A 15516-nucleotide genomic window follows, 5' to 3' on the forward strand; every position below is an offset into this window, starting at 1 on the left:
GACTGCTCGCGAAGCCCTCGACTGCGACCGCACGTGGAGTCGCACGGTAATTTTCACGTCCGAAAACTATGTGCACGTGTGGGTGTGTGTGGGTGTATACATGGAGTAAGGTGGAATGGTGTCGATGGGATTTTTTTTTCTCGATTATGCAGCTCGTTTGACACTGGAGACACTCGTTTTGCGTGTTGCACGGTGGAACACTCTCGGGTCGTGGCAAAATACCACCGAAGACAGTTGAGCGTGAGCGCATGTTTGGGGAGAAAGTTTACACTTTGCACAATCCATTCCCCCATGCGCGGAGAAAGGTTGCCGGAAAACTTGCAACAGTAGCGAGCATGGATGGAAGTGAACTTTGTTGAAGCAGTTTTGTCGTAGAATGTTAAAAGATCGCAGTCGGTTCGGGCGCTGTAAGGATGGTTTTGAATTCTGTATGTTTTGTCAATGAATCGGAAATTCGTAGAAGGATCGATCGCATAGATGTCCTTGGCTTTATCGGTACAACGGTAACAGATGCAGTGTGTTTCATTAACGCCAGTGGTATGATGCATGGTACCGTGATTTGTAGCAAATGAAAACAAAAATATTACCTCAAAATGCACGAGTAAGTATATCCGAAGGTTGCAATATATGTAGAGTCAACGCTTCCTCAAAAAAAAAAAAAAAAACCAGCCGAAAATCGAAAAGCATTCGTTGGATTTTTGTGGCTTTAGTGAAGTAAGAAACAAACAAAAAAAAACGGACATTTAACGGGCCGCATTGTTCTTTCTTTTTTTTTCCTTTTCAACAAACACCGGAACGAACCAAAAGCGCAGAAGAGCCAAAAATGAAATCACATAAATTTAGGCATCACCGGCCAGATGGTACTCACTCTTAACGGCTGCTTTTGATACGATTTGCCCCGTCGTGCAAATTGATATCGTGATTTATGGTCGTTCACGCAAATACCCGCCATCGGAGTACGGTTGGAGTGCAATTGCAGCACAGTGCATTGCCATCGCACGCACATACACGCATACACACAGCGGTGTGTGTGTGTGTGTGTGGGGGGTTTTTTTTGTTACGTTATGTACGCCGATGCAGCACGAAAGCAAAGGAAAATGAGTTTGTGGGTCGGTCGTGTGCACGCGACGCATCGGGGAGAGAATAATTTTGTTTTCATTGTTGTTTGTTCGTTTTGTTTGTGTGTATGTGCGCGTGTTGTTGCGTTTTTGGGAAGGAAGAAGCGCATTATATTATGCACCGGCCACAGTGGTGCAGTGTTGTCGACGGTGCGGTTGCACATTATCCGTAGCAGTAACGCGCGCCAAACCAAACCAAGGAGCCGATCGTAATTTAATCGACGACAAAACCCCCGACCACAGCAGCAGCCGGCGGCAGTTTCGCATAGGGATGCAGGATGCAGGATGCACGGAACGGTGCAGCAGATTTAAATTGAGTTACGTGATTTTTATTTAAATTTTTCAGTGCCTCAACCACGCGGGCGGGTTCGTTTATCGGAACCAGGCGGCGGCAGTTGTATGGCCAACGTTTGCATAATCGATTCGTTGATCGCACACAGCACACGGTAGCGTGATTTCCGTTTGCACGAGGCAAATGGCATTGCATTTGTAAACATTAACCACACCAAGATCGGTCAGTGCGATCGCCGATACGAAAGTTAAAGGGCGCATACGCAAAATTTGGCCGCATTTTTTCCAGTTTCGAGCCATCACGATGCACAATGTGTTTCATCGTCATAAACAAGAGCCCCGATGTTGGTTGCAATAAAACATGGATGCCCGTTTTTGGGACGACACGATCGATGAGTTTGGCGTTTTCGGGTTTCGTGCACCGATATGCATTGCGTGTATGCGTGTATGTAAGCACGTGGAGGTTTTTTTTGCCATTTTCCAAACCGTACCCGATGGATGAAAAATGTAATTATCGGACAAGTATTTGTTTTGATATCAGCACAGCAGCAGTGAGCGGCGGGTGTTTGTTAGTTTTCAATCAGATGTATCAACGTCGTAAGCGAAAATTCGTTTGTTCATGCGTTCGTTCGCCGGTTATCGCGTTCCGTTTATCAGCATTGAAATGGAAGTGAAAAATGAAGAATACACAGGCAGAGGAAACACCGGAGGTTAATGCTGTTTTTAGACGCGCTGAAGATAAGTGAAACAAAAATGTTGTGCTGGGGTGGTGTGTTTTTGAATGGTAATTTTTGTTGTTGTAAATATCGCAATGCAACACTCATGTGTGATCAACAATTGTACAACTACGACATCAATGAAAGAAAATAGCGCCGGTGTTAACGATATCCCCGAGATAATACATCTGTAAACGATTATAATTTATTTGGAGCGATTCTGCAGACTATCAAACTAATGGCATAATGGGTGCTACTTTTATCAGCTTTTCCAGCAGTCAGAAGCAAAGAAGCTGTTCGTACATCAGCTTTTCGTTCCAAGGCGGAGCTGTAGGAGCTGCACAAAATGTCTGGCAATTGTTTTGCGGCACCGTTTGTCGATTCATGATGCTCAAGGTCCTTTTCAATAATATGGTAAAGGTAGTTTGATCGGGAAATTAGAGCAAAACTAAAGCATACCCATAATCAAAGAAATACTCTTGTATAAAAATTTATAAAATAAAAAAAGCGATGGAAATACAACTCGTTTGATTTAATTGACACACCTTGCAAGATCATTTAAAAATAGTAAATGCACACGAACAAGGTTGGAATAGTACTTTGAAAAAGTATTTTCCTTCATGATCTGATGCCTGAAGCAAAAGATTTCAAAGCCCGCTTTCTTTATTAAGTTGTTTTAAGCGCAAGAATGTTGAGTGAGTGTAGTTATGTTAAGTGTAATGCAAAAATTCGAAGTGCATCTATGAGGTGTAATAAATATAAAAAAAAATTTTCCATAAATTTGGTGTCATTAATATCAATAGCTTTAAATCACATAACATGACTCAAAAAGTATACTGAAGCAGAAAGTCCAGTTTGAATAGCTAATTTTGTAGAAAAAGTTTTTAATTTATTTTGTGTTTCAAGGCGAAATTTCAACTTCTATCAATCGTGAAATTAACACATCGACCAACCGCTTTAACTGAAATGGTTATTGTACTTAGTATTGAAAGTGTAATCCAACGGTGACAGGAGATATTTTGGCAAGTTTGTTGGCAGTGCTAACTTGTAAATATAGGTAATTCATTTGAGTATGAATTGGACGTTCTCCTGTTGGGTTTTAAAATATCACAACATGGTTTTACGATACATACAGTTTGAAAAGTTGGCAATGAAAACGTTTCCTGTACTATTCAATAAACAATGCATTTAAGCATATCGCAGGCTAGATGGACAACTAAATTCGCTAGCTAGAAACAGGCTATCGATCAGCTTTAAAGCGATTTTGAAGATGGTATAATACATCCCCAAAAAAGTTCATTGCTCTGGAGGAATCGTTTTTATTAACCACGAGTTGAAAAGCTCGAATTGCGAATCAAAAATGAGACACGAGATTGGAAAAAGAATCGTGTAAAGTTACGATGCATTTCTATCAATCCGTAAAAAGGATAACACAGTAATTGTACACATGGGATCCGGGGCAGACCGACCGTGCCCAATAGCTTTCAAGCGTATAAAGCGTTCAACTACTGCTGCCCAATTTATTATCAACCTTATAGCATCCTCGCTTCTCGAACGGTCGAGCCGTCGGAGTGGACGGGGTCACAAACTCTCAACTTCATTAACTAAATGGGAATGATTCCATCTTCCGTAATCCACTTAATTTATACGGACAGCGAATCTAGGATCAGGTACCGACACTTCAGCCCGCTTCTTCCGGCAATTTTGAAGCGACCGAAGCCAGCGACCGACGAATGCTGACCGACATGTACGAAATCGCACTCCAATATCAACATCATTGCCGCCTCGATGGCCATGCCGGATTGTGCGGTTGTAGATTTTGGGGGATTTTAGAATAAACGGTTACAGCCAGGTGTATAGGACGATAAATATCTTCGCCTTGGGCCTACGCACGCAACGGCATTCAGGTGGGATTCGGGAGCAATAAAGTGTCCGGTACTAGGATGTGAGATTAAGGAGCAAGAGGGCTTAGGTTCGCTGACCGATGTATGCTCATAGAGATAATATCTTTCACCGAAGAGCTACGCTAGATTGGCAGCGAAATGTACGACGTGAGAGCGTTGAGTGCGTATTAATCACTTTTGATTAATTACGCTTTATGGCATTCGGGCATGGCGTTTTACGTGCCTTCTTTGCTAGGTGATATTCAGGACGATAGTTTCTAGGGTGCCCGCTTTGTTGTGGCAATTTTCTACCTGAAATAGTCCATGTCACCAAGTTTGTGATGGTGCAGAACAAATGAACGAACATCACGATTGATTGAGGCTAGTTGATAGCGTTATGCTTATGCGATCAAATCGAATTGACTTGTCGAATATGCCCCAAAGCACTACATTTATTGAACGGAGTATGTCGAAAATGGAAATTCATGACGCGTTTTACATATTCCAGAAAGAGAGAGTGAGATAATAAGTAAAACAAACGCATAAAATTAAATAAATGTTGTACATAGAATAATCCGAAGCAGTTATATCAATTCGAAAAATTGGTAAAACATTGATTATCTGTTCGATCGGTAACATTTCAAATCTTAATTAATTTCAAATATAAAACAAAACGTAGCAACGATAACGATAAGTGTGAATGTTTGATAACGTCTCGGAGAAGGAAGAATTAAAAAAATGCATTCATGAAGACAACACAGCGTCGTGATTTATCTATCAATTAACATAAGTGAAGTACAGTAACACAAAACTAAATTTTGCATAACTCACAGAATGTAGAATGAGGATGTTCAAAAACAGACAACCATAATGTGTTTTGGGATTCGAATTTCGTAGCTCAAGCTACTGTGACACTTTTGAGTGTGAGGATTTAAATTTTTCGGAGGCATGTGCATTTAAGTTTACGGTGCTTTGGTGAATATGTTATTTGAACTCCCCAATACCGGGAAGTTTAACCATTATCACGCCTATAACATATATAGTAACCCAAATCACACATAGAGAAATCAAGAGGACGTTTATTTGCGGTGAAACATATTTTTTAGCAACCTTACGGAAGAATATTGCTTATTCATGTGCGAAACCAATTATTTACATTTATGCGCTGAACAGTTTACCCTCCCACAAACATATGTTATTTATTTATGTGAAAAACAAGGCATAGGTAAACGGGATATCATAATGTTTGAAATATTGTGCAATATAAAAAAAATTAACGAAACATTTACATAAAATGTTTAACAGAAAAACAAGTGTGCATGTGTGAGTAGAGTGAGCGTATGTGCAAGTGTTGATTTTTTATTTGCGAGACAAACAGTAGAATTGTGCAGAAAATACAACGACAAAAATTGAGTGAAAAGTGCGTTCTTACAAAAATTGGTGCGCTTTCACGGGTGCAGAGAGAATATATCAGACGTTTCGAGTGCTGTTTTGTGCATTTAGTGATCTTAATAAAGGTGGCAATGCATAAGTTCTTGTTTTGTAAGACCAGTTAACACTTTACAAAAATCAAAGTTACAGTACATATTGCTATTTTAGGCAAAATTCGTTGGTGCAATGCAAGAACAATTAGAACTAAGTGAAAACAAAACAACAAAATTTGTTTCACATTGCCCGACAAAAAACAATCAATTGAAAAACGCAACTCAAAAAAAGTAAAAAAGAGTGGTAAAGAGCGTTAAAAAATCAGTGCAAAACGCAAACAAAAACAATCCGTCAAAAAACTTAGCATGCGGTGGAAGTTGGAGGGCAAAAATTGTGATTGGATTGGTTTTTGCTAGAAGAGTTGAATAAAATTTGTTAGTTTGCTTTGCTGGCGGTGCTGAATAGTGGAAAGGCGGCATCTAATTGGTGGATGACAGCGGCAAATATGTTAGATAAAGAAGAATATTCGTAACAATATACACACATTTGCTCATTTGCTATCGATCGTGATTGACATGGCATCGAAAAAAAAAAATAAAAATCAAAACGAAATACAACGAAATGTAACAAGTGCGCTTGATAATATTTACGGTGCGAAGTAGTGACAGCTAGCTAACGCATAAGAAAAAAGAGACAGAGTGAGAGCATTTCACAGTTCTATGCGTGGTACATGTTTGCTGATATTGAAATGAGCAGATTATCACAATCAAAAATTACGGTGCGTAACAAAAGTGCGTTGCCATTGAACAAACAAATGTTTTGGTGCATAAACTAGTGTGAACAATTATCGACAAAAGACAATGTATTCTGAAACACACCAACTGTAAAATACACACACACACAAAACAGGTGCAGGTGCATAATCCAACGCTAGCAACTTTAAATCTGCACATAATTAATCTGTAAAGGAACCAGAAGCCGGATGTTTGGAAGTAAAACAAAAAATTACCGTTTTTATGTAGTTTGGGCAAAGCTAAATGTACGGCGTATGGCCTGCGCACAAGATTTGCATTCAATCAAACAAAATGTGACCAATGTAAAATAGAGAAGATTATTAGTTGAGGATATTTTTGCGAATGTTTCCTGCTAGCTGAAACAGAAAATTTGTTACACAAATTTTATGATTTATTCAGCAAACATTTTAAAATAGTGAAATGACTAGCTTTCTGTAATTGTATATAAAAAAATATCGAACGACTACCATGTCCACATCATACGACAAAAAGAAATGATTGTACTATATTCTTCTCCAGAAGACTGCACCGCCGGATCTGGGCTTAGCCTAGGATAAACTAAAAATTTAACTAGCTGTTAGCTAAAAATATAGTTTTTGTACTGGTCGAAACAATCGAATAGTATAAGCATACTCATGCACTCATACATTTGTGGCCAATTTTTCCACGCTATATGGCACATTTTCGTCCCCGTAACAATCTAATTTAAAACTGGTTTATATGCTGCTTGATGGATGTCATTGTCGATGCAAGACAACGACACTATTTTACTGCTAATCTTTCACATAAACTTAGTATGGAAAATGATAAATTAGTTGTAAAAACGCCCTATACATCCCGGGGGTGGCGAAATTTGGGGATACAATATCAGAAAATAACCAAACGATACCGATGATCGATTGGAGCGAAATGTATCAAAAGCAGCTCGAAAAAACGCGCTCAAGACTGATGATTTAACCGAACCGTACGTCTGGGACTGGATTTTATGGGAGCTTTTTAGAAAGCGCTACAGCACCTCAAAAATGAATGAATTTACCGTTCACGTTCGGCACGGGAAGGTAAATGTTTATTAATGTGATTAATTTTTATTAATTTCACTGTTTGAACTTTCCGCGGGATGGATGTTTCCTTTTTGCTTGTTTTTTGTTTTGTCTTCTCTGCGCCCGACGCAGGTACACCCGGCGCCACAAGCAGCCGAGCCCGGCGCGAGAGTGTAAAGGATCCTGCAACGCGAAACCCAACGTCACCGGTGCGAAAACATCCGAGCACCGAAAGCGAAACGGTTGAACGGAGACGGGTTTTTAATGTATTCATTGAAACGGTTACAGAAACAAATTAATTTTCTCGCCAGGGACCTATTTGAAGTCAAAACGGCGTTCAACAGGCATCAGGCAGGTTTGGAAAAGATTGCCCAACCAAAGAACTGCGAATCGCGCAGGGGCGTGGAAAGGTCCACCAAAATGTGTGGGAAGTTGTTGGTGCTTCGCAGGTTATAACGGTGTTTCACGTTTCGCGTTGATGCGAGCAAAGGGAACAGCCAGCATATAAAGCCAACCAGCGTGGAGTGACTTTGTCGTTGCGTTACGCGTTGCGTTTATTTGCACATGATTATTTCTCCTCTCTTCGCGGCAAGCGTATATATTTACACTCGAGTTTTGGAACTTTTTAAAACGACCAAAATTGGCATGTGGATGTCGCGCTGCCAGCAGGTGTCATGAACAAGTTTTTGCGGGCCAAAGAAGAGAACAAAGCAGCAAACAAAAAAAAAACCATACTTTGGTTGGGCAGTGAATCAAAAAGTCACTCCTCGTCAAACGAGCCGTGCAGGTAAGAGTGTCATGGAATTACTTCAGCATTTTTAACGGCTCCCACAGGAGTCATTAAACTTTAAAACAAATTTTGAAACAGAAACTCGTCTGCTAATTCAAGGCCCACAGTTTAGGCCCTGCGTTTAGCCTCAGATCTCCAGTCCCCAACAGCAATACCGTCCATCACGAGCGGGACGAGCGGCCAAAGGCAGGGGAAATTGAAAAGTTAAGCCATACGAAAATTAGGTTCCTTAAATTAACCTACTGTACCGGAACACAGGACGTTGCAGATTGCGGGCGGTGTTGGCCGTGAGGCAACCGAGAACCTTTTCTGGACGATTAAAACGGATTTCTGTTGCATACTACCAAAAGCAAGGCCTTGCCCGTGGGGTTGGGTCGAGGCATTAATGATTTTTAGCACAACTGCCATGAAAATGCGGCTAGCTTAGGAAGGATCTTCAACTTTTGCGGATGTCTGTTTTAACACTGACTGAGGAATTGGTAGTCTGTACGCTTTTGTTCGAGCTAAAATCCAGTCCCAGTTGTTCATTTCGACTTGCTGTTGTACTACTTCCTCCCAAAGAGCACGGTCGAGCATCGTACCCCGTGTGGTGCAGGACTGAGTATGCTTATACTATGTTCAAAAATATATAGAAATACGTTGGAATTATGTCGTAATCATCAAAAACTATGCAGCATGTTTACATACAAAAATGCCAGTACAAAAGTTTCATTGTGACAAAAAGTTTGATAGATGTGGCTCATTTTAAAAGATATAATATTTATTCTGAATCTTGGGTATTAAACATTTGCATAATGGAATAAGTAAGCAGTTTAACTAAGCAACATGAATGATCGCGGTTTTTCGAAGTACTTCTTTTCGTTCAGCAAGTGGAAAATCAAGCAAAGCTCAAAGCTTAGTATGAGCTTCTGGTTTAGCCTCACACCGCTTACTGACACCAGTATGCAATATGTTTTTTGGATTGCATGCCTTAGCCTAGAAAAAACATCAATTTTTATTCAAAGTCCGCAACGCAGCACACACACACACAAAAAGACGGTTCGAGCGGCTGCATCAACATCTATGAATAAAAATATCCCACCCGACCCATCCGCGCGGAGTTCTGCTAACATTTGCAGCTTGCTGCATCGCGACGTGTGTATGCTACTACGACGGATGGTAAGGTTATTTGTAACTGTTTCTTAAGCTAAAAGACCGACAAAATATTAGCAGACAAAATTCAAAAAAATACGGTCACAAAAAGTATCCTCGCTGCAGGTAAAAGATGGTTAAAATTTTGCACAGGGAAAAAATTGCTTTCGTGTAGCATTATATAAGACAAATATTTTCGTAACCTTCAAAATACAAAAATCAGTTAGTATCGGTTAGTATATACACGGGATATGGCGTGTTTGGGGCGTGTGTGTTAAGCGATGTTAGTAGTATGGTTTGTAAATACTGTCATGGTGTTAGCAGTGTTGTTTTGCTGTAAATTTGCGAAAATTCAGTGCCAATGTACTGTGCTGTTAAGCTGAAAAATATCGTTTTGATGTGAATTTGTTGCTTGGTGATTGGCGTTGGTGGTTATGGTGGTGGTTGTGGTGTTGATGGTTGTAGTGGATTGTTGTTTTGTTGTTTGCAACATTGCAACAGAAATCAGATGTTGATCAAACTGAATGGAATAATCTAGCATATGGTGCAATACATACCGTCTTCATGTGTGCGAACCGTGTACGGGTACGATCGAGGTCCGTCACCAACGGAGGTTCCGGCTAGGACCCAAATCTTGTACTCCGTCCAACGCTTTAGCTCGTCCAGGACGAGGCTAGTCGAGTTGAGGGTGGTTACTGTAGCCTCACTATCCGTTCGCCCAACCTCGACGAAGAACACCTTATAATAAACTATGGCCCCATTCGATCGTTCGACCGGTGGTGGCAGCCAGGATACGTTGATAGTGGTTGGACTTGTGGCTTCGACAGTTACATTACGAGGTGGTGCACCGGGTACTACGAGTTGGTCAATGTTCAGGCATTATTGGTGGTGCAGTACAACGTAAAATCATAGCGATAATTGGTAAACCGATATTGGAAAAGGAGAAAAAGAAAATAGAAAAGGAAACAATTCAAATTAAATAAACAAATAATACAACTCAATAAATACTGAAAAAAACGAAATACAACAGCAACTCTTAAAAAAATAACTAACAATAAAAGAAACATGAATGTCCAATGGATATGCTTATTTACTTAATCTATATTTACCCGTGGTAGTCTGGGAGAAAGTTAGTTATTTAAGATATTTTTATGAACATTCCATGAGTCCTTATAACAAATGAAACACGAAACAAAAACATCTTTATCACAATTATTGACGAAAAAATTATTCAATAAAAGAAGGTAAAAGAAGTTGAACCAACATAGAGAAATGAAAGTAAAAAACTATCCGAAAGGTGCATCGTTCGATTGGATTGTTGTTTTTTTGCATACAATCAATTATGGTTGTCCCTTTTGCTGAGAGGAGCAATGTGCTTAAAGCCGCTAGGTCACTAGTATTATTTTAGAATGCATATCATATTTAAACGATTAATATTATAATTATTAAAATGTGCAGCAAAGTACATAGGAAATTTTGTATCATACACATTTAATGGTGCTCTTGAAACGAAAACAAATCGAAACAGAGTGCTCATTTGGTGCAGAACAATTATTTGGGAAAAACCACAAAGAAGACTTAAACAAAGTGATAATGCAGAACGTAATGAATCGATGAGTCATTCAATGGAAACTTATACAAAATCGAATAGTGTATAATGAAGTGTATCATCGCGATGTAAAGCATACGAATGCAAATTATTAGACAGGATTTGTAGCTATGCTAGTAGTAAAATCGAGTTTCTATAAAGGGAAGTGTTTTTTCATGCATGTTTACAAGAAAATGTTCTAATATATAGGTAAACTAGCTATTGCAAGAAACGCATTGATATCGATAGGACACAACGCGAAAGCATAAATGGAATAAAGCTTTACCGCAAAATTTTGCAAACTACATTTAAACGAAATGGAAACCAAATCTTTATTTCATCCTCTTTTATCGATGATCGGGAAATGAATAATGAAACGAGTTGTAACGAAACGAATCAGAAGACACATAGATAAAATGATAAAATATTAAAAGAAAAAATGTTACGATAAAAACTAATTAAAACCAACCACAGAATGATAAAAAATTCAGTGGAAAATCGAAATGCGAAATGCAAAGAGCCTCAATTAAATCCCTTGGCGTAAGTGGTTTCAGAAGTAACGTGCATTGTGAAAACTTTATGTTAAAACGCATATATGCTGCGAAAACTGCGGACTAAAATAGGACAATAAACAAAACACAAAGAGCAATAACAAACGTTCACCGAAAAGTATATGTTTTGGGTGGGAGCGTAGCCGAGCCATAATGAAAAGATAAACGTTACAGCGATCTGCATATAACGTTTTTGAGTGTTCAATTTTTTTTTTCATACACGATAATCCACAAACAATTGGTGGTTGTACAGGATTGCGTTACATCACACGTACATTGTGGTGTAAATGCTCAAAAAATATGTTTCAACAAAGTGCTGATAAATTCAAATAAATCCATGCTTACGATGGACTTTACTTTTTTATTTGTGATTTTACAATTGTAATGAGAGTTTACCAAACACACATGGGATTCAATTTTTGCATGTGTGCTCTCACGAAAATACATTATTTGTTCCATGAAATAGAAGAGCATATCATAAATGATAAAAAAAAAACCAAAGACCGAAGAAAAATTTGCATGGCTGAAAAATAATAGTTAGCGATTCTTTGCGTAGTTGAAACAGGAAAATAAACATACTAACTTCCACGAAGCTTTAATTTTCACGAAAATTAGTAACACACAAAAGCATGCGTCATTTTGTATGCAGAAATGAAGGAAGCATAATATGCAGTATTTCATTGACATTGCAGAACTGACACAAATATCTCAAATTGCGTCAACAAAATAAAAATGAAACTTATGAATATCAAGCTAGATATATATGCCGTTGATGAGCTTCGAAAGAAGAGAGTGTCGGGATCAGGAAAGGCTTTAAATAATTGAGGGCGAGTGGAATCGAACAGAGATAATTAAAACCATACCCTAGCGATCGGGTGTAATTGATTCATAATATTTGAATACCTGTAGCCAATTACATCACTAATGGAGTGGAAACTCAATAGAACGGATGCACAAAAAAGACGATATATCACAACATTTGCTCGGCTAGTATGTTTTACTACCATAAGGAAAGCCCAAAGAGATGCAGAGTAGAGAGTACATGAAAAGTAGAACTTGCAAAGAAAAATAAGCATAGCCTCAGTACGCTTGAATGCTTGATAGAAATAGAGAGATAGACAAACGTGAAAAGCAATACTATTGCATTGAAAGGTACTGTTGTAAAAATGAAAAAAGAAGAAAAAAACACACAAACACACACGAGGACTATCGATTTGCAGCTATCGGAGTGCTAAACGAAGAGTTGTTGTGTGGCTGGTGAATATGATGATAAAACCCAGTGCTCAAGAACATAGAATGAATGAAGTGGAAAGTATAGGATGGAAACAAAAGAAGAGAAAGAGAGAACGGAAATCCAGGGACAAAAAAAAATACACGACAATTGCTCGAAAAGGGACGCGACCGCAAGGGAGCGGACGCAATTGAGATCAAGAAAATAAAAAATAAAATAAAAATGGAACAGAGAGCGAGCATTCGATGGAATGAGGAAACTGTTAATCCTTTTTTGCACGGCGGTTAATTAACGATTGCCTTTCGACCCTTTTTTGATTTCGGTCGGCCGTTTTCAGCTTAATGCCAGCACATAACTAACGGCTGGCCACCGACCAACTGTCGTTTTCACTGGCTAGCGAGATACTAGGGAGCATGGCTGACCTCACTCGAAGGATTCGCCGGCAGGGCGCGATCCTTACCTGAATGATTTCTACACTTCCGGACCAGGCGTTGCCCCTTTGGAAGTATTTAATTTCTTTCGATACTGTTGCGGACTTTACGCGTGCATGAGCGGGCGCTTGGCTGTGTTATGTTGCTGCTGATTTCGAACGGGGGCCGCAAAATGGTTGCTTCTCTCCTCCGAATGGAGGATTATTCAGCGTTAGGGTAGCAGCAAAATCAACGCAAAAATTTCGTAAGGTCGATTCTCTGCTGCCAAAGCGGCCATATTCTTTCCCAGATTCGTGGCAGCACTGAAACTCCGGGGACGGAAATGCGCGGCGCTGAATCGAAAGCTTATTTATCGAAAATCATCGGCTCACTTTTCGCGCGCTCGCCTTGGCTTCGCTCAGGGTCAGTGAGTGAAGAAACAAAAGCAAAAACAAAAAAACAGCCGGGCACACCAAAAAGGGTTCGGTAGTTTATGAAAATATCTTTCCCTTTTTTAATTAAATTTTCAAAAGTACGCAAAAGCACATGAAAGCTGAGAGCGGTACACTTGCGCAAATAAATGCGCTGCAAAGAGGATAAAGGATAAGGGGTTATGTCATCAATTCTTTGTTCGGAAGCGGAGCACAAAAAAAGCACAAAAAGCAATAGCAAGTTTCCTGGCGGGCTAGCGGCACGGCGACAGCGTACTGAAATCCCGAAAATCAAGAACATGGAATTCTTAGTACGAATTATTTGCCCCCCAAAAGCCTCGGCTGGAAATCAAAGGGGAAGAAAATCAAAATACAGCCAAACAAACACGCACAAACACGCAAAGTCCGCGCGGTGAGCACACGCAAAAAGAAAGCGATCACCGCGTATTCCGTACAGTAGAAAATTAAAATAAAATAAAAACCAAGCATCCGAAAGAAAAGCTCGTACATCGCAGGCACGCGGAAGAGAGACCCTGCGAGAAGGCAAACGAAGAAAAGCGGTCCTTGCAAGGGCGCTATTACGCTCGGCTCTTACTGTCCTTCTTCCGAGCGTGGCTCTTCCGCTCAGAATAGGCGAGAGTTCCGCAGGGCAGGCGCACCCGAAAAGAACAAAAAATAGGGAGTCGCGTTCGTTTCTTCGTCAGAATCATTGTTTATGTTCCTTGGGGGCTGCCTTTTAACCGAGCCTCTTCCCAGTCGGCCGGTTTCCGCTTCACATCCGATCAAAGTCACGACGGACCTTACCGGGCGTGCGTGCGAGCTGGAATGGTAATTGCACTGGCGGAACATCTTCCCTTGGACAGAGAATATCGATTCCCTCGACTTCTATTGCGGGTATATTAAATGGCAGATCAAGAGCCACCGGCTTGTCCGCCAGCGTGAATCGACCACTTCCGATTGGTTCGCTTTCATCCACGGCCTTCTACGTCTTAAGGAAAAACGAAAGAAAAAAAAACACAAACAACAAAGCACATAGCAACTGTCCTGGTAGAGATCGCAGCGTAGGCCGTGATGATCAAGCGAATCGGAATCGAAGTTCACACGGCAAAGAAAGTGACCCTTTTCTTTTCCCACCCCCGAAACGCTCAGTAAAAGCTACGTTCATTTGGAGCCCCAATTAGACGCTAAGATCAAATTAGATCCACCCATGTTTGTGAAAGACGCGTTATACCTAGAAAACACTCGATCCACCGTCGAGGGGATGCGACATCGATCGATGCCGGTGTTGCGGTTAGGTAAGATACAAAAAAAAGGGTTCACTTACCGTACTGTTTCGTGCGCACCGGAATTGGCGGAGTAGTGGCACCCTCGCCACGTTGGGACCGCGCCGACAGCCAGAAGTAGTACAGCGTGTCCGGGTAGAGGCTGCTCAGGGTGTAGGTCTCGGTGTTCGGAATTCGTCTGTGCGGCCAGCGAGAAGAGCCAACACGAACCGAGGCGAGACGGCGCGTGTGGGAGGAGAATTTTAATTTGTGATTAATATTAATAAATTTTTGTTTCACCTGCCCGGGGAGCCCCCGCTTGTATCGAAAGGAATTATTTCGCAAATGACGTCGCGGACGAGCGTGGGTCGCGTAGGATGCTAGGATTGATGGTGCTCCAGGGTTTGGAGTGGGCAAGGTTACGCGCTGATGGAAAATGAACGCCCGTACCGTGAGCCGGGATGAAATTCATTTTCATAAAACACTGGCCTTTTTTTTTTTTTTTGATACGGCCTCCGGCCGGGAAAGGGGTTTCTGGCGCGCTCGAGAATGTCGCGGCCAGAAGTGGGTGAAAGGAACACAGAAGGAAAATTGCCACGCTAACTCTTCCATCATGCGGGTCATGCTTTTCAGTCAAAAGGGGGGCTTTTTACTCGTGGCGTGGTTTTATTTTGGGGTGCCAACGAGGATACATCGATCGCGGGTGCCGGATGCTCACCTTGGAACTTATCAAAGCTTACCAGCTATTACACAAGCCCGATTCGTTTGGGTTGGCATACCGGCAATACGCAAACGCGTGCGGAAAAGTTTGAGCTGCGATTGGTTTTATGAACACTCCTTCGATTCGATGGTTGT

General features: G+C 40.7%; 1 protein-coding gene across 1 annotated transcript in view; it reads right to left on the minus strand.

Annotated features, from left to right (window-relative positions):
• LOC128726006 (tyrosine-protein phosphatase Lar) overlaps positions 1-15516 on the minus strand; it is a 209542-nt gene that overhangs the window by 14182 nt on the left and 179844 nt on the right. Inside the window, exons 14-15 of the mRNA XM_053819784.1 lie at positions 14724-14860; positions 9746-10042 (exon numbers count right to left, since the gene is read on the minus strand). Of these exons, the coding sequence (XP_053675759.1) occupies positions 9746-10042; positions 14724-14860 (434 nt within the window). The remainder of the gene's footprint in view (positions 1-9745; positions 10043-14723; positions 14861-15516) is intronic.

This window comes from Anopheles nili, chromosome 3 (genome assembly GCF_943737925.1).
Source record: "Anopheles nili chromosome 3, idAnoNiliSN_F5_01, whole genome shotgun sequence".
In the NCBI taxonomy this organism is placed as follows: Eukaryota; Metazoa; Arthropoda; class Insecta; order Diptera; family Culicidae; genus Anopheles; species Anopheles nili.